This window comes from Glycine soja, chromosome 11 (assembly GCF_004193775.1).
Source record: "Glycine soja cultivar W05 chromosome 11, ASM419377v2, whole genome shotgun sequence".
Classification (NCBI taxonomy): Eukaryota; Viridiplantae; Streptophyta; class Magnoliopsida; order Fabales; family Fabaceae; genus Glycine; species Glycine soja.
Window position 1 is genome coordinate 35491386 of NC_041012.1, and position 19668 is coordinate 35511053.

At 32.3% G+C, this 19668-nt stretch overlaps 3 protein-coding genes across 5 annotated transcripts; 1 reads left to right on the forward strand and 2 right to left on the reverse strand.

Moving 5' to 3' along the window:
• Positions 1-597: 597 nt before the first annotated feature.
• On the reverse strand, positions 598-4055 carry LOC114373529 (heparanase-like protein 3). Of its 2 annotated transcripts, XM_028331009.1 has the most exons (9): positions 3516-4055; positions 3067-3103; positions 2752-2935; positions 2481-2626; positions 1927-2157; positions 1655-1844; positions 1446-1571; positions 1105-1204; positions 598-1033 (listed from the first exon to the last, which is right to left on the reverse strand). In XM_028331009.1, exons 1-9 carry the CDS (start codon positions 3759-3761, stop codon positions 719-721), a joined length of 1575 nt encoding a protein of 524 aa, XP_028186810.1. In that variant the 5' UTR covers positions 3762-4055; the 3' UTR covers positions 598-718. The 2 variants fall into 2 exon arrangements, with proteins under 2 accessions (XP_028186810.1, XP_028186811.1); XM_028331010.1 differs by lacking the exons at positions 3067-3103; positions 3516-4055 and having other exon boundaries at positions 2481-2637; positions 2752-2891.
• A 10133-nt stretch (positions 4056-14188) lies between these two features.
• Positions 14189-16456, reverse strand: LOC114374042 (nucleolin-like). Its single transcript, XM_028331633.1, has 3 exons — positions 16182-16456; positions 14807-14862; positions 14189-14717 (listed from the first exon to the last, which is right to left on the reverse strand). Exons 1-3 carry the CDS (start codon positions 16299-16301, stop codon positions 14372-14374), a joined length of 522 nt encoding a protein of 173 aa, XP_028187434.1. The 5' UTR covers positions 16302-16456; the 3' UTR covers positions 14189-14371.
• Positions 16457-17549: 1093 nt separating this feature from the next.
• On the forward strand, positions 17550-19212 carry LOC114374040 (triphosphate tunnel metalloenzyme 3-like). 2 transcript variants are annotated; one of them, XM_028331630.1, is made up of 2 exons: positions 17550-18496; positions 18911-19212. In XM_028331630.1, coding segments are annotated over exons 1-2 (600 nt in total). In that variant the 5' UTR covers positions 17550-17897; the 3' UTR covers positions 18912-19212. The 2 variants fall into 2 exon arrangements, with proteins under 2 accessions (XP_028187431.1, XP_028187430.1); XM_028331629.1 differs by lacking the exon at positions 18911-19212 and having other exon boundaries at positions 17551-18654.
• Positions 19213-19668: the final 456 nt, after the last annotated feature.

Genomic DNA, 19668 nt, shown 5'->3' on the forward strand with positions numbered 1-19668 from the left:
TTTCGTTTTAGCCGTGTTTCTGTAGCTTTAGTTGTTTGAGGTCAACTGCTCATTGATTATGTGCACGTGCCCCACGTTCAGATTTCTCTGGCTCTCATTTGTTAATAAGATTTTGTTATGTATGTCTTCAGATTTTTGAACATTTTTTATTATGACTTAAAATTTATTAAAAATTACACTTTTTTTTTTTAAAATCCTATCTCGTTTAAAGTGTCTCACTTATGATAATTCTTAATGTATTTTAATTAATAATAGAGTGAGTTAAGATCGAAGAATATGTTACAAGTGCTCTTCTAAATAAGAAATAATAATTAAGAAAATAATAAAGATTTTAATTAAACTTGCGGTGAAAATGTATTAATAACATTAATGTCAGTACAAAGTGGTTAGCAAAATCGTTGTTAATGAAGGACCATGGAATATCTTTCAAATTCTCGTTCTGATTTATTATTTTTTTAAAAAAGAAGAAGAAAGGTCAAGAAATGAAAGGTCATTTTCATTTTGTAGAATTTAAAATTTGTCATAGCAACTGAATGGTACGCATCGGAAAACAAACAAAACTAGTAAAAATCCTATAGGCCCCATTAGGGGTGGAGAAGAAAAGAACAACTATCACCAATAAATTGAAAACAGAATTGTCCTGTATTCTATTATCGCTTATTTTATCAACCACCAAGTGAAACCAATTTTCAGTTTCACCTAGTGCCACTGAGCTAGCTTAGCTGCAGGCCGAAAGAAGAACATTTGGTATATGAGCAAATACAATAGATAGAGGACCAACTATTATTGGCTTTCTTGAGTTTACATATAGAGGCTCTAAAGGAGGAATTTCACCAGCTGAGTTTACACTTAACATTTTTCCATTTAGCAACATAGTTTGGCTATGTAAATTCCTGTCTGGTGCAGTTAAATGGTACTCTCTTCTGGCTGGTTCACCCACTCTACGGTATGGTAACTTGTTAAATTTTAAGGCCACATTGACTTGAACAGTGGTGCTGTTGTCCAAGTTGAGCACTAGTATTGTGATCCCTTTCTGTAAGAGAGTATCAAATCAGATTTCACATATAATACATATACCATATACAGATACAGAATTTTACTTACGGATTCCTTTGCACAATGTGCATAAGTTCTTATCTTCTTTGTCCCATAGAAGGTAGTTAAGAGGACACGGCCTCCCATGAGTCGGTGCCATAGAAGTGCACTGTAAGGAAGAAAGTACATAACCACACAAAGGTGTTATAAAACAGCATTATGATTGTAGTTCAAATGGGACCCCACTTAATAAAACTCCTTGTTCTATTAGAAAATAGGTTCCTTAACAACTGGCAAGCAATTAATGAAGCAAACATCACACACATGGGAACACAAACTTTGATATAGCAGTCCATATTTAATTATTTATTATGTTTCATTGTTCAACTATGAAATTCAAATTTTAGTACCTATAATAGTCTGGATTTGGCACGAAAGTACTAGTATTCAGCAAACCATAGTTTCCTCCTATCAAACTTTGTCTGCAGTATGTTCTGGTGTCATAAACAGCTGACATGCCAAGCTGGTCCAAATACCTGTGATTAATATGATACCATTAGAGAATAAACTTGTAAGGAATCATTGCTGATATTGGCAAAGCAAGGGGAATTACACTAACCAGAAGCTGTAGACAAATGCATCAGACACAAGATGATGGCCACTATTGTAAGCCCCTCCTGCCTCACCAACCCATGATTTTACTGAGGTTGATGAACTTTGAAGTATACCTTTGAGGCTGCTGAATGTGTTAGCCTCTCCATCCAGATAGGAAGGGTCAAGAATTTTTTCAGTTAGGTGGTCATCAACTCCTGTAAGTAGCTTTCAGTTATAATCAAATACATGGAGATTAAGAAAACATGATAAATTTATATCCAGTTTTGTGGAAGATACCTGGCCCAAGGTTATAAATGTGGTGGGTGATCACGTCTGCAGATTTACCAGATTTGCTTATAAATTCCTTGAACCAATCCGAGTCAAAGAAGCCTCCAGGTGCAATGACTAGTGGCTTAGGTTCAATCCCTCTATATGCATTTTCAACTATGTTTCTTAAAGCAGCAACATCAGAAGCATATTGATCTGCTGCAACACTTGCTCCAATTCCACTTCCACACAATTCATTGCCTGCCCATAAAAAAAGCTCGTTGTAGTGTCCATACACAACATGGATTTATTCATCATGGCTTAATCAACAACACAGTTAATTCTAAAGATGGAAAGATACCATTTTTCTTTCTTTTAGTAAAAAATATTTGATAGCATACAAATATTTACATAAAAAAATTAAATTTGGGATGAATGGTTGTCATTGTCAAGTGAACTCATGCCCTGTGATAGGGATAATGAGAGCCTTAATCCTTAAGAAATCACCATTTTCAATTCTAGTCTTATTGTGCCAGTAGGCACTAACTATTTTGGTATTTGTAATGAGGACAACATACACTTACCAAGTTCCCAACCATGAATGGTGTACTTCTTTCTGACTGTGTATCGTATTAACGATTCAGCATTGGTGTAGTTCCAAGGTCCAACAGCAGAACCAGACTTCATAGATTTTCCAGCAAGAGCATTTAATCCAAAGACAACCTTAGCCCTGAAATATACCTATCATTGATGTTAAACTTGTTAAAAACACAGTTGCCAAATAAACAAGACGAATCTATTTGGTCCTAAACACACACACATGGGAAACAACTCAAAAGGGAAAAGTGATTTTACCCTGCTTTTTGGAAAAAGCTGTTTAGCTCATCCCACCTATACATCGGTAAGCACCCTTGAGTGAAACCGAACATTTCATTCGCATTCAAAACAAAAGGAGTACAGGGTTGCCGACAATCTTCAGTTCCATACATGACCTTGTCTTGCAAAGTGCCACCTAATCTAATTTTCAAGGGTGAAAAGGCTGCAAAACATTCAAAGGCAAAATGATAGTACCTTAATAAACTCTCAAAACAACCGCGAATCCTCCAATAAAAGAAATGAAAAATGAAGTAAATTGCTATGAAAATAATCCAGATAAAAATTCCCTCTTACCTTTTACTGCATTTAACAAAATTTTGTTGTTGAGGTCCTGCATGAGATGAAAATTATAAGATGTAAATTTACTCTGACCTTTTTTAACAACCGTATCAGATTCTGAAAGTTTATGTCATGACTAGAACCTTTATTGGTGGCAGGGAGGGAAGGGGTATACATAAGTATAATCTCATCATTACTTGGTCAGAAAATTATAATTTGAAAAAAAAAACATAAATGCTTTTGCAGGAATTAATTTCTAGCTGAGCTAAGACACCCTAGACACGCATTCTAGATATATCCGAGCATCATTCTGAAGAGGACAAAAAAAACGTCATCATGCAGAGAATGCTATTTATAAATTAAAAAATAAAAGGAAGAAGCAAAAACCATCTAATTATTCTGAAAAGAAAAAAAAACTTTTTGACGGATTCAGGAACCAGAAGACAAAAAGAAAGGAAAAATACCAGGTTGAGCAGAGAAGCATGACCCCAACTGCATTTTCCATAGTCACATTTCTGAGGAGGCCACCAATCCAGAGTTGCACAAACAGAATCATCATCAATCCTTCCAATTGCAGTTTTCCCATGAACTAAAACAATCCCTTTCACAACTTCACCTTCTCTTCCATACACAGCACCGGCTCCAATGAAGCTTAAGCTTGACAAGTACATCCATAGACACAGACCCAGAAGCCTTATCTGAGAACCCATTTCCAGAATCAGCCAAATTCAAGATCTTTGTGGGTTTTTTCTCAAATGGGCAACTAGGAAGCCATAGAACCGAGGCTTTGCTACAGCAGCAGAGTTGAGTTGCAAGCCAGAGAGACAAAAGAGTTCTGATGATGTAATGGCATAACACTTCCTTCGCAGGAAAGTTATGTTATGTCTGAATGTTGCAAATGCTGTTGGAAAGACACTTCATTTCATGTGTACATTGCTGCAGGCTATAGCACTTATAAACTTGATTGAGAGTGCCTCTTCCTCCTCCTTTTTCCGGTATCGGTTTCAAAAGAATCTTGTTCATTTTAAGCCAATTTATTATTCACTGAGACGGCTATTTTCTTAATATTGCATTAATTAGACTATTAGAAAAATTGAAAAACTCGGATCTCGGGTGCTAAGATCGCGTCTTAATTTAATTATTACAATTTATTTAATTCAATTATGTCTTCAATTTAATATATTTATTTAGACTTTTTAATTATTGTAACACCCAAAAAAAAAAGACAATGATTTAGTCTTTCTTAATTATTATAATTAAGATAATAATTTAGATTTTTCTAATCATTATAATAATAGAATCAATTACAATTTATTGTTCACCAACAATTTTTTTTTTACTTAGACTTTACTTGTAAATAAACTATACGCGATCTGTACAAAAAAAAAAAAACTATACGAATATCAATAGTCAAATTATCGTTCCTTTCATATTAGTACAAACAAATTTAATGATAGCTATTAATAGAAAAGTAAATACTCCTATGTTTTCGTATTTAAAGAAAAAAAAAAGTCTCTGTTTCTTTTTCAAATAAACTTTTCTAATTGGAAAATTAATAATGGAACTTTTTTTCTTCTTCTGAAAAACAGGGGCTAAAACCCCTTTAATAACGCGATGTTTGTTGCTAGTGGGGTCAGCATCTCCTTTCCTGAAAGAAAGTACAAAGACAGTGAAATAGCGGACAAAGAAAGTTTCTGTTTTCAAACAACATGACCACTTGCATGAAACAAACACACATCAAAACGGGTTTCTCAGTTGTTTGCAATTTGCAGTCGGCAACTCGTGTATTTACATCTATTTTTTGTTTTTTAAATACAGTAACTTTTTATATATTGTTTTTTAATCATTTTGGTCTTATACTAATCGTCAATCGTCATACTATTACTACACCCTGACTTTCTAAGTTGTAAATGATTGCGCGTAGTGTAAATATATGAATATGACGGTTACGCTTGAACTATCTTTCTTTAATAGTTTCACTTTTATTTATTTATTTATTTACTTATGTTGAAGTGATTGAGAAAATTCTTTAAGCTTTGGAATATTTGTTTTTTGTATCATTCTATGGCTTAATGAGGGACTGGGGTTAGTATGGTAATCTCAATAGCTGGTAATGATATAGACATGGGATGAACTAAGCGAAATTGTGACATTGCTTTCAAAGCCACAAGTTGTGTTGTCTTAGATTGGTTTGAACCAGATAACGTTTTTGTGTTAAACAATTTTAAGGAAGGTTTTGATCAAAGCTTCAATCATTTTGTTTTTGTTTTCTTCTAATTACTATGCAACTCTTTATCCCCCTTTAATTTCTCAATACTTATGCCTAACAAAACCCTTGTAGCCCAGCAGATATTTTTCAACTCACAAGTCACGCCGAGAACTGAAAAATCTTAAAACTAAATAACTTTCTATAAATTTGTAATGTGCTACACACGTGATGTCCTTGGTGTTTGCATGCTAATTTTCAAAGGAAACTGAAAAATATTGCAAATGATTAACGTGATGTCTGTAAGTGTACCTACGGAAAAACAAATTATATAATAATAAATATGAAAAATTATTTGATTGTGAGTTGTAACCACCTTAATACATTTTTGTTTATAATTATAGAAAGAATTAAAAAAAAAAAAAAGAGCCCTATCACAATCCTCACATGTGTCTAACAACAAATGGTTCTGTTACATACAAAACAAGAACAGCTTCCTACCACCGGTTCCGGTTCTGTGACGAATAAAATAGTTAGCTGGCATCAAATGAAGAGCAATCGATAATTATGCATAAATGTAACGTAACGTAACGTAACGCTTCAAATTGGTGCCGTGCCCACCTAACGTTTGTTGTTTTGCAGGATCAGTGCATAAATGTAACTAATTTGGTGGAAATTATAAGCCTAAAAGTGTTCCGATTTAATCAAGTAGCAACTCTCTTTCTCAATTATACATGCCAGATTGAAATTGACTTCATCTACTCCATTAGCATTAGCTTGAGTTCTACAGCATTAATTTGTTGAGCTACTACTACTACTATACTTTCTCATATGCACCTCCAGAAAAGCATCTAATAACTAGGGTTGATACCATAAAAAAATAAAAAACTAGGGTTGATGGATATAATTGTTTTATTGGGTCCATCTTTGATGCTGCCATATTGTTTTGAATTTTAAAGTATATCCTTCGTATCCAAAACTTGAGACACTTTGGATTAGGATGAATGGGAGCAGGGCCTACGCTATCAACTACAGCAATGTGCTTTGTTTTTTTTTTTTTTCCTTTATTTTTTTTATTAGAGGAAAAGGTATCATTGTTTGGTAAAGTATTAGTTTAGCCCAAGCTGACCTTAAAAGTTACATTGAAAAAAAAATGTATTTTTTCCTACTTCAGCTGTCACCCACTACACCACATTAATCTTCATAAATCATAATTATTAACAATATCGACAATATATAGTATAGTATTTGAAACGAATATTTATGCATGCATCCCGTTTTAGAGACCCATTATTTTCCTTTTTCTAGGATTAGCTTTTCAAACCTTTGACCCAAAAGGGTAAAATTTGAGGAAGCCTAGCACGCGTTAGCTAGCTTAATTAGATTTTTACATTAATCTGCCCCATAACCAACATATTAATACTTTGATGTTTTGAAAAAATAAATAAATAAAGGTCTCGATTTCTTTTACAAATAGATTAAAGAAAGAAAACACTTCGAAAGATTTTTATTTGGTCAGAATGCCTGTCATGGCCCTCAAGGTTAACCAACTGGTTCACTTCTAGAGGAAAGACATCAATTTTACTAAGTTAACGTTGAGTTGGCAATACTGCACTGGGTATCCGTCCGAATCCGTCCCGATTTTGACGAGTAATATCTGAGTTGACCGGGTATGGGTTCGAGTTTGGGTTTTCTCCCATAACCAAAAGTCGGGTACGAATATGGGATTACTAGACCCGTCCTGACCCCGAACCCAACCCTGCCCCGCCACTTAAAATCTTTAGAATTATTGCATAATTTAATCAAAAGACATATAATTTTTATTATTGGTTAATTTTATTTTAAAATTTTTACATAATTTAATATTATTTTCTTAACTATTTATGTAGACACACGCTCTATAATAAATTTATTGATATATAAATAGTTAAAAATAAATGTTTAACAAATAATTTTTTTTTAAATCAAATTTTTAATATTTTTTTACAAAAAAAAAATATTTTTATAAATGGTGTGTGGAACGGAATTGGGGATACCCAATACCCGACTGGTACGGGGATGAGACAATAAACTCAAACCTGTCGAGTATCGGGTACGGGTATAGGGATATATTGAGAAGTCGAGACAAGAGATTGAGGAGACAATACCCATACCCGACCCGTCATTGTCATTTCTACTTCGTTTGGAATTTGGAAGCATTACTCTTACGCAATGTAAGTACCTGTAGGAAATGAAGAAGCTGCATAGAAGGGCGAAAATTTTTATTCAGGAAAAACATTTGTATTTGTTTATTTTTTATTACAAAAATATTAGATATTTTTTTGGTCCGGATAAAAGACTATGTGAGTATGCTTCAATTCATTATGTCATAAATTAATTTTAGTCGTGACAGGTTATTACTGGAAACGCACAATAAGATCTTGTATCATTTCATCAACTTATATGAGTTACAAAAATAATTGATGTGATAATAATATTTGTATTCTTAAATATCCATTGGAATATATATTATTGAAAATTAAATGTTGTAGTAGTAATGTTTCAGTTATATCTTCCGTAAAAAAAACCAAATTATATCCATGAATTGAAAAAAAAACGAAACATTATATTAATTTTGACTGCAAAACCAAAATTATTACCAATATTATTCACAATTTTTTTAATGAATAATTAAAAATGTCAACAGGTTCATCCAAACAAAATAATATTCTATCTATACGTATTTATAAGAGTTTGTGAATGTCTCATTAGCTCATATTAAATTTCTTTGGATGTTTTTCTTATTTTCTTAAATAATTGTTAAAATATTAAATTATTTATAGGTGTCATTCTAATATTTTGAAGATAAATACCAAAATAATTTCTACAAAATCTTATTCGAGTAATTTATTTTACGAACTTATACGAATATTACAAATTATATTTTAAAATTTATGGATTAAGTTGTAGAAAATTTTAATTAATTTCGGTGATTGCCGTTGGACATTGATAAAGATTTATATTGCTGGTTATGTTAACTTTCTTTTAATTCATAGGTTATGTTAACTTTTGTTATTGTCATTGGACATTAGTAAATAAATATACTCATACCCTAGCATACGATAAATTTCTGCAGTATAAAAAAACTCCATTACTAAAGATAAAAATATATTTTATTATTCAAAATTTTATTATAAAATTTATATAAAAAATATTTCAGGAATTTTTTTTGAAAATAAGTAAATTAAACACATTTTCAGTATGCTTAAAAAAAGAAAAAAAAAAGAATTATAAACGAACATTATAACAAAATCAACTTAAAGTAAGGAAATATATTTATTGACCTATTATTAAAAGAGAAAAATCTATTAATAAACCACTCATTCATTCATTATATAAGAAAATATATTTATTAACCAATTATTAATAATGTAAGTTACTCTTATGATAAAAAAAAAACTTTTCTCTTAAATTGCAAAATCATAACATTAAAATACAAGAAAAGTTTTTTTTTATCAAACTTACATTATTAATAATAGGTCAATAAATACATTTCCTTATATAAGGAATGATGAGTGTTTTACTAATAGATTTTTCTTTTTTAATAATAGGTCAATAAATATATTTCCTTATATAAGGAATGAATGAGTGTTTTACTAATAGATTATTTAATAAATTAAAAGTGTAAAAATTTATCAATTAATATATTTAAAAATAAGCATATGTTTTTTTTTATAATTTGGGTGAGTGAACTTTCTTTTCCTTTCTCATTTTCTTAGGAGATGTATTTCATGCACTATTTCTGCAACAACCAAAAATATATATTTTTAATAATCTAAGTCACTCTCATTTTGCCAATAAAGATTGATCCAATCAACGTGGTTCAAATCATGTTATGGATGTGAGAGCATGTGATATGTAAGTATTTACGTAAGCGTTTGGTGAGTCTGAAAATATATTTCTACCTTGAAAAGTCTTTGAACTCAACTCACCTAAATTTTTTTTTTAAAAAAATACTCTCACTTTAACATTATCTATTCAATTGTTTTTTTATTCATATATTCATTTGAATATAAAAACGATCTTGTATAATAATTAAAATTATTTATTATAAATACAAAATATATTTCTATATTTAAATGTTTTATTTATTTCAATTATAATTATATACAAACACATATTATTATGTGTAATGCACAAATTTAAATTATAATTATTATAATTAAAATTCATAATAAATAATATATGTTTGAATATATAAATTATACTATAGGTTTGTGATAAATAATTTAAATTGTAATTTAAGTTTTTTTATATTGAAACAAATAAATCATTAAAAATTTGACTATACAAATAAAAATAAAATAATGGTTGTTGGAGCTAGTTGAGGAATTCCACACACAAAAAAAGATAGTTGAGAAAAATATTTTGTACTAGTTGAGAAAAGATTGAGAATAATAAGACACTCACTCTTTGAAGATTCTAATTTATAATATAAAATAATTTTTTATTGGCATAATCAATATTTTAGTCCTACAAAATAAATATATTTTGTTGTAATTACCTGCAAGCAAAATAAGATGTTGATTAAGTAGAAGTTTTATTTCCCCACCATCAATTCAAAAAAACAAGCTTTGAAACTCTTATCACAGCCTAATTCCCTAACGATTTAGTTATTTTTTTAGCTTTTATAGTGACAACAACTTTTCTTTTTAATTTTTATAGTTTAAAATATCTCATTTTAATTCTACAATTGTACCTTAATATTGTCACAAAGCTTAAACTGGTTTTGAAAAAACTGCAAAAAAAATAACATTTTTATTATTGTGACAATTTTAAAGGATTTATATCTAAAAGGATTTAAAAAATTGTAACTTTAAGAATCAAAATGAGATGTTTTAAACTATAAAGAATAATCAAAAGTTATTATAACTAAGAGATCAAAAGAATAATTAAACATATTGTTAACCTTTTGAGCCACTAGTCTCAACTTTTAAAAACAAGTTGTAATTTTGGAAGATAGGATTAGAAGGAATTATCCTTATGAAATTGTTGGAAAAGATAAGTAATAGGCTCTCAATTTTGTTTGGGGATGATAGATGATTGTTAACTCGTTGGCAAGCGTATCAATTTGTCACAAGTAGTAAAGTTAAAATAAATCCATATGAACTTTGTTTGTAATTGAGTTGATGTATACCCAATTTACAAGCAAGAGATAAAGAATTACAATGGATGACATAAAGAATTTAAAAAGGTAAGAGCAATAAAATAAACAAGTTTAAATACAAAGATAACTTAGAATTTAAATATGTTAGGGTCTAGCATGCCTAACTACCCTTGATGCAATATTAATGTTTTTTCTCTATTTAATGTTTTTCCAATTTCCACTCACGTCTACTAAGACACTCAACCTTGATCCCTCACGATGAAGAGTTTAATTTATCTATTCTCTCTCCCAAATCTCTTTGCAAAGATTGAATATCAAATCATATAAAGCATGGAGATGTATGCAGAAATAAAACAAAATCACTTTATCCCTAACAATGAATTGTTTAGATGTCATTTCCCAGTTCTTTAGAAATTACCATTTCCCAATGTATAACATCTAAAACTAATGCATGGATGATCAGACCATACAATAAAGATGAAGAGCAGAAAATAGACAATAAAAATAGAAATTGCATTTAATAGATAATAAGAGCAGTTACATTACAAGGGTGTTGGCTGCTAGGCTCTCAACAGAGGGGTTTAGTTTCTCATAGCCATGAGAGCCTTAACACTTCAGAGGCTAATGTGGATGGAAGAAGGGGTTGGATGACTAAAAGAAAATAAGGGAGGAATGGCTAGAGAAGAAGGGTTTCCCCTATAAGATAGGTTAAGGCTTTGGATATCTTCAATAGAGAGTTATGAGACTCGATGTGTCTTTTCCTTCTGCTTCCTTCTTTTTTTATAGGCCTAAGATAGCTTACTTTTAACGTTGACTTCGCACTGAGCGTGCACTCCTGGCTTAGCGAGAATGACGGTTTAATCACGCGTTTAGTGCGATGATGGCGCTAAGGGCGACCTTAGGTTTTCTCATAGGCCTTCTTCGCGCTGGCGTGGGCTGGTCGCTAAGTGAGCACGCACGCTGAGCCAGTCTTGTGCGCTAAGTAAGTTGTCTAATTCTTCCAACTTTTCTTCAAGGCTTTTTCTTCCAGTTATTGCATCAACTTTCCTCTAAAGCACTTGAAATTTTCTTCTTTTGATTTCATTATTTCATTAAAACCAACAGTAAAGTAAATAAATTGTAATCATTTTTAATCAAAATTGACTATCAAATTAACTCAAATTTCACAGTTATCAACTCCCCCAAATTAAAATCTTTGCTTATCCTCAAGCAAAAGACAAGTTCTGAATGTATCGACAAATGAGATAATTGCAAACCATTTCAAACCTTTCAATGATTGACCCTGAGCTTGCTTGCATTTGTCTTTATTTTTGTGATGAAAGCATGAAGGAATGCATATAGAGATGAAAAAGGTTAGCAATTAGAAACTTCATCAAGGAAGAATTACAACACTTCATTCCTCACAAGGCTAGTGTTTCTCTTAGCACACAAGTGTTTCGACTAAGAATGTTTTTAAATTCAACAACTGAACTAATGTTCCCAACTTTGCACTTCTTCTCAGTTAAGGCAATCATACATACATGTTGTGGATCACTAAGGACTTTTTAGGCTTGTAACGTGACTGGACTAACAAAGAACTCATGGTTTTTTCTTTGGAATCAAAGTTAGGTTCTAAGATAGCACCTACCTCATGTTTAACCCATGACTTTATATTTCGCAGCCCCCCAATTTTCCTCCCTTCTATTCCTAACAACACACAAAATTTAGGCACTTAGTTGCTCAACTATTTATTTGAAACAATATATATATATATATATATATATATATATTACTTTAGACAGAAATTGACTGGATTAAACTAATACTGTAGCAACTTATCACAATTGACATTTGAGTGTGTTGTTATTGATGTTCTTGAAACAAAATTTTCACCCAAAACTAAACATCCTCCTCCCCCAAATTATGGGTAAATTTGTCTTGATTCGTGCTTTCCTACAACCTAAGATAAGGTGGACATTAATTTCATTCGGCTTAGGTTTCAAAAAATAATTTATTACATTAGGCTCAACAAGGTGCAAAGGATTTATTCTAGTAATAGGTTGGCTATTCGGCTCAGTGGCTAAGAAAATCAACAACAAGGCCTTGATCATTTTCACCATTAATACTAATAATTAAATTACTTATTAAAAATACTAATAATTAAATAAATAATATCAATATTTAATAGGAAAAAAAGTTACATTAACATAAAAATATATATGTTGGACAAGTGGCCTTAATAACTTAAGAGAGAGGTGAATTAAGTTTCAAAATTTTCCCACTAACAAATTTTAACTCCCTTTTTAAATGATATATGGTAGGCTCAGAATGGAGAAGAAGAAGAAACAATTGATTTAATAATATGTTTTTAATTGTGCAAGGCAAAGTAAACTGCAATAAAATAACTGAGATAAGGGAAGAGAGAATTGCAAACTGGTTTTATCCTGGTTCGGCCACTTCCCGTGCCTACGTCCAGTCTTTAAGCAACTCACCTGAGATTTTCCACTATCTTTGTAAACTCTTTACAAGTTCTCAACACACCTTGGGATTTCTCTCCCTTGTGTTCAAGATTCTCACAAGTCAAGAGACAAACAATCTCTTGATCACAACAATGTTTTTAGAATGTCTAGAAGAATTTCTTCTCTTTTAGAGATGATAATACAAATTGAAGATCTTAGAAGAATACTCAATTGATTTGCAAGTGTTTGACCAATGGTTGTTTAGAGAGCATTTGACAATTAAGTTCTCTTTTAAAATCTCTCTCTTATACTTTTTGAAGTCAAACACACGTATATATAGGTCCATTGTGCCTTTTCAAAATAGTTTGTAGAGATGTGTCTTTTCAAAAAGTTTTTCTGAAGTTTTCTCACTGGTAATCGATTACATAATTATATTTCTAAAGAGCCATGACTTTTCAAAGGTTTTTTTGAAATCTCTTCACTGGTAATCGATTACTTGTAATCGATTACACAGATCAAAATTCAAACAATTTTGTATCATTAGTCAAAAATATCTTCACAAACTTTCTGGTAATCGACAGTTCAAAAATATCTTTCTGAACTGATTTAACCTTTGATAAAAGAGTATTTGATATTAAAGATGTTGATACCAAACTAAAGCAATCAAATTAAGATTCTTTAAACAAATTTACTAAATTCTTATCTTAGATTTACTTGATCTTGTTCTTTTGACTTGATTCAATCCATACTCATCAAGTAACCTTTTTGGCATTATCAAAACCTTCATGATATTCATTCACAATATAAACTTCTGCAACAATCCAAATTTTATTTCCTTACAAATTATAAGATAAAATTCTTCTTAATCCCTCTTCCCATTTATATGCACATCATGGTCCACTTGACTCATTAAGTAACCCACTAATTGACTAACTAACCCGTAACCATTTGCTAATAAAGGTTATCTAACAATATTCGCCCCCCTAAACATTCACATTTTCCTCAAGGTGAATAGTTATGACAACTATTAGAAGTTGTTTGAAGAATAATGATGACCAAGCCAACCAAAGTATTGCAACTTAAAATTATCTTTGAATCCTCCTATATCAGACACAAATATGCGAGTGTCTCCCTTCTTCTCTAATGCTATGTTTTTTGCCCACAAAACGAAGTGTCAATGTTGTACCATGGCATGACGAGCAATGGTAGCTGCCATTAACATTGTGGCCACAGCACTAGCAATGTGAATAATGTTTCTTTTCCAACAACCTCTCCTTATTGTTCTCTTTATTCTCCGTTAATCACTTTCAATATAGCCGTCGTGATTCTGCCATAGACTACAATGCCTTCCACAGCTAATAACATCGTAACATGAGAATATACTAACATAAATTATGATAGTAGACAACAAAAACATGGGGTGACAGGTCCAAGCTCGTAAATCTTTGTCCTAAGTACTAAATTTGACTAAAAACTAGAAAGCATTACAAAAGGCAGGAAGATAACAACTCTTGCCTACTAGTATAATTCTCATTTCCTCTTCTTAGAAGGTGGTTGTGGAGTCTCCTCATCTTCATCTTCATCCTCTTCGTCATCATCATCTTCATCTCCATCATCTTCATCGTTATCATCGTCGTCGTCATCATCATCCTCATCGTCGTCATCGCTTTCACCTCCACCATTGGCCTCGGGATCATCATCAGAATCAGCTTCTTCCCCGCCATCATCACCAGAGAAATCCTCATCATCTTCATCATCATCGTCACCGTCTTCTCCGTCATTCACGTCATCATCATCATCATCATCCTCTGTATCACTAGCATCCTTGTTTTCTTCAGAAGTATGTTTTCCCTTGCACGGTTGGTCTAAAGGAAACCTAACCAAAAATTAAAACAAATCAGGATGATTGGATATCCCAAATCAAAACAATCACAACACCATTAAGTAAGATATGTTCATTGTTACCTTCCATCCACCATTGGTGACACTAAATTATTGGCATCCGTAAGAAGAGATCCAGTCTGGGGAAAACACAAACAAGAAAACAAGAATCTTTACTTCCATGCAAAGGTAACTGTTTGTATAGTGAAGAAAATGTTCTAATTTCACAGAGAAAAATAGAACAGTACCAAAGCTCATCGCATACACAAAGAAGAGGTGCGTGCAATGCAATTATACTATGATCTCAACATACAGTTTGATAATTTGTGCACAGCTTCAAGCAGATTCGCAATGATGGACAAAGCCACAAACAGAATTTGTAACGGGTAACAATTCCAATAAAATTTATCGCAAAGAGCTCTCTACTTGAGAAAAAAAAAGAGGGACTGAAGGACAATTGGGTACAATACAGTGCATGAAAAAGAATAACCTACATTAGCTATAGAAATAAAGAAGCAAAAGTTTCACATTTTGACAAGCTTAAGTTGCAAAACCAACAAGCATGTGGTGCAGACATAATCATAGCAATTCCCTGTTAAAGAAAATTAAAAATGTCCTAAACTTAGCCACAAATGTCTTGTTGGAATCCCTGTTGGCATCTTGCTCAATAAATTATTGGTGTTAAAGGTATCACTATTGATGAAAAAAACAGCATATTAGAAATTAGATATAGCTAGTACTAAGATACATCATGAATCACACAAAACATGTTGAGTAGTAGGCTAGGCTGGCAATACATAATTCTACCCTAAACATCATTAAAAGCTAACAAGAAAGAAGCAGCAGCATGAGTGGAGAAGGAAGCTGAAGCAATCGATTGACATGTCAGATAAAAAAAAAGATCTAGCTCCATTCAGTGCTGGCTGTTCAATACTCAGATTCAAATTTTGATCTAGCCAACCTCCAATACTAATTTATGCAAGAATACACGGCGAAATCCTCATTCATGAATTCCACAGAAAAGACTGCTATTCTCAGGCACCCATCTAGCTACAATAAGAGCTGTATTCACTGTTCTAATATATTGACTCTTATTCTAACTAACACAAAGTTCTAAATTTTACCCCAAAAGAAAATCAAGCAAAAAGGTCCCCATAAGAAATACGCAAAGGTGTTATTCTTACAAAGGGGAACTTCAGTGAAAAAACCACACAAACTACAATGATAAGGAACATTTTAGTAAAAGACTTCTAAAACCAACGAACGAAAAAACAAAATGATAATGGAACGAGTGAAAACTGAACGACAGAGAAATATATGCAAACCCAATAAAGCAAAGAAATTTTCTACTGAAAATGTTGGAAATATATATAAGTTGTGCAACTGAGATTAGCATAATTGAGGAAAAATGTAAATGTCCGATAACAAAAGAGAAAAGGGATTTCTTTTAAAGCAATACCACGACGAGAAAGCAAGCAAGAGATTTGGCAGTGGCAAGGAGAGTGTCAAGCACCAAAGCCTCCACAAAAGAGCCAACCCACAAAGTGTTCTCCTCAAAGCTGAGACTTTGAACCTCCATTGCCTCTGCTACACCGCAAATTTGCTTCAGCACCGAACAATGAAACCCAAATTATAGAGAGAGAAAGTGAGAGAGACAAGAGACAAGAAGTGTGTGCCGGAAACTGGGGTTGGTCACGTTAGGGTTTTGGGATTCAAATTGATGTCGAAAGGGCGAATTATTAGTTCCCACGTCATCCTGGGAAACATTTAAATTTAAACAAATCCACGACATGAAACGTGATTCACTGGGATACAAAAAATAAATTCATTATTATAAAAAAATCAATAAATTCATTCAAATGCTACTCCTGAAAGTACATCAAATTAAAGACGAAAAATATATTAAAAAGATTATAGACGATTTTTTTTATGATCACGGTAAAAAAAATAACTCTTTTTATATTACATTAAGAATTTAATAATAACTTATTTTTCAAATAAAGGTTTTAAAATTTGTCCTACATAATTTTTTGTTGCACTTTTTTATATAGACCCGGACGTTTGGGTTTAGGAAGAAAACTTAATGATGACTCGAATTTATAACACTTTTTGTGAATTTAAAAATTGAATTTTCATTTTTCATTTTTCAGTTGTGAATCTGTCACTATATTTTTAGGGAGGGAGCAAAATAAGTATTATCCTATTTTTTACTTATCTAGAATTTTTACTTTATTAAATTTAGTTCAAATTTAAAATTGAGTTTGCATTATCTTTCTAAACTCATTTTTATTTTCTATAGATACACTATTTGCATGATGTTATAGCTCTTTTTCTAAAAATAAATTGTTGAAATATATTATATTAAATGATTAATAGAAATCATATTTTACAATTTTTATTAGTCATTTTTATTAATAATTTAAAATCACAAATTACAATTTCAATCAATTTTAAAATCATGAATTAATAAATTTTAAAAAAATTTAAAAAAGCATTAAAAATCTTAATAAAAATAAACTATATTTTACAAATTAACCCTTGTGAAAAACGAGTTATTGTACTAATTTTATCATATACGATAATTGTTTATTAGATATATTATCAATGCATTTAAAATTAGTGAGGCCTTTTACTCACAAAAACACATTTTTGGGTTCCTCAAATATCTTTTTTTTTATATTGAGTTATACCTTTTTATTATGGCTATACTATTAAGTGCTGGTTTGGGCTGAAAGAGAAAAAAAAATAATAAAATAAAATACAATTCATATTTTTATATTTTATCTTAATTCAAAATTTTGTTTTTGTTTACTTTCATTTTTCATTTTTTCCGCTGGAGGACTACATGAGAAAAAATGTTGTGACCCGACCCGAATGTGGGTGACGGAACGTAGGGTTAGGGGGTAGGGTTAACATAAACGAAATCGGCGTAGAAAGAGGAATGAACATCAGGGTTACAAAATGCTGAGAAGAAAGCCAACCAAAATCGAAGCCAAGATCGAAGACAAAGAAGAACTCGAGGAAGCTCGCCGCCGCAACGCTTCAGCCACCACCACCGCCCCCGCTGGCACCGCCGCTCTTCTCCGTCAGCTGGATCGCGGCGGCGAAGATCCCTCTTTCCAGGCGCATCGCATCGGCCTCTCCTCGTAAAACCCTCTCCATACTTTCTTCCCTAATGGAGGTCGAAGTCAAGCTGTGCCTCGCCGACTCCAACGCCCACCGACACGTCACCACCCTGCTCTCCCCCTTTCACGTAGTCACCCACCGCCAGCAGAACCTCTTCTTCGACGGCGCCGCCTCCGAGCTCTCCGCGCGCCGCGCCGTCCTCCGCCTCCGCTTCTACGGTGACGACGAGCGGTGCGTCGCTTCGCTGAAGGCGCGGGCGGTGCTAGTGGACGGCGTGAGCCGCGTGGAGGAGGACGAGGAGGATCTGGACCCGAGGATCGGGCGCGCATGCGTGGCGGAGCCGGCGAAGTTAGGGTCGGTGGAGTCTAGGGTTTTGGGGAGGGTGAAAGAGGAATTCGGAACTGAAAAGGGGCTAGTGGGGCTGGGGGGGTTTGGGAATTTGAGGAGTGTGTATGATTGGAAGGGGTTGAAATTGGAGGTGGATGAGACCAAGTTTGACTTTGGAACCCTCTATGAGATTGAATGTGAAAGTTCTGATCCTGAAGGAGCTAAACGCCTCCTCGAGGAATTCTTGAAGGAGAATGAAATCAATTATTCTTACTCCACTGCTTCCAAGTTCGCCATCTTTCGATCTGGGAAACTACCTTAGTGAGTCAAATTTTATGTCATTTTAAATTATGCTCCTTTGGTCAAGAGTGTTTAATAATCTTTATTGTTTATGTGCCAATTTCTTTGTTTATGTATGTTTGATTTATTGGTTCTATCTTATATTTTCAAAGATTATTCAACTCTTGCGTTACTAATAACCTTGGTAGGCATCATTGCAGCGATCTATGTTATTAAGACAAAATAGTCTCATTTTGTTGATGAGTTAAGGACCATCTTCATTATAAATTTAGAATGGTTAAGTAAAGCACAATACAATTTTTTTGCTTAAGGTTTAAAGGCAAACGCCATTTGAGAAGATTCGGGTTCCTGTTGTTATTATTTGTCTTGTGGAACAATGCTTAATCCTAGGATACAGTCTCACTGCCACAACTAACTTGTTTCTTTTGTTATTAGGGAGGATAATGTTAGCTAACAGTGGGGTTTGTCAATCCCAACCGATTTGTTTCTTGGATGTTCCTCCCCCTGCTCTGGATGCTCTCTTGTCAAGGGATTGTCCTGAGTTGTCTTTGTTATTTTTCACTAGACGCAAAAAATATATATAAAAAAATCATAAATAGAATATCTCTTTTCTGAATTAAGAGCTAGCTAGGGAACAATTATTTCTCAATTCACTTGTTTTTGTTGTAAAAAAGTTTTTCTTTTGTGAGCTGTAAAAAAGTTCGTTTGCAAATATAAGTTGTATATTTCTGATAATAGCTTAAATGTGTAAAAAGCTAATTTTTTTCTTTTGGTGAGCTGTAAACAAAAGTAACTTTTAAATAAGTGTTTAAACAAACTCACTAAAGATTTATTTTTAAAAATAAGCAAAAAATTATTTTTTTTAATAAACAAACACACTAAAAAAATAAATAGTTGGTTAGTTTACTAAAATAAGTTTGCATTTTAATAAATAAATTATTTTTATGAATATGAAATTTGCAGCTTTTCAATATATTATTAGTTTAAAATTAATTATAACCCGAAAGTCTTATGTTGAATACTGCATAAGATTACTCTTGAGGATTACGAATTCATAAACTTACTGTTATAGATTATGAATCCCTATGTATATTATAGGGGTGCTTTTAGAATTTACAATTTACACACAAGATGTGTCCAATCCATGTCAACAAATTACACCACATACAACAGCGTAGTGCGTAAATCGCCAC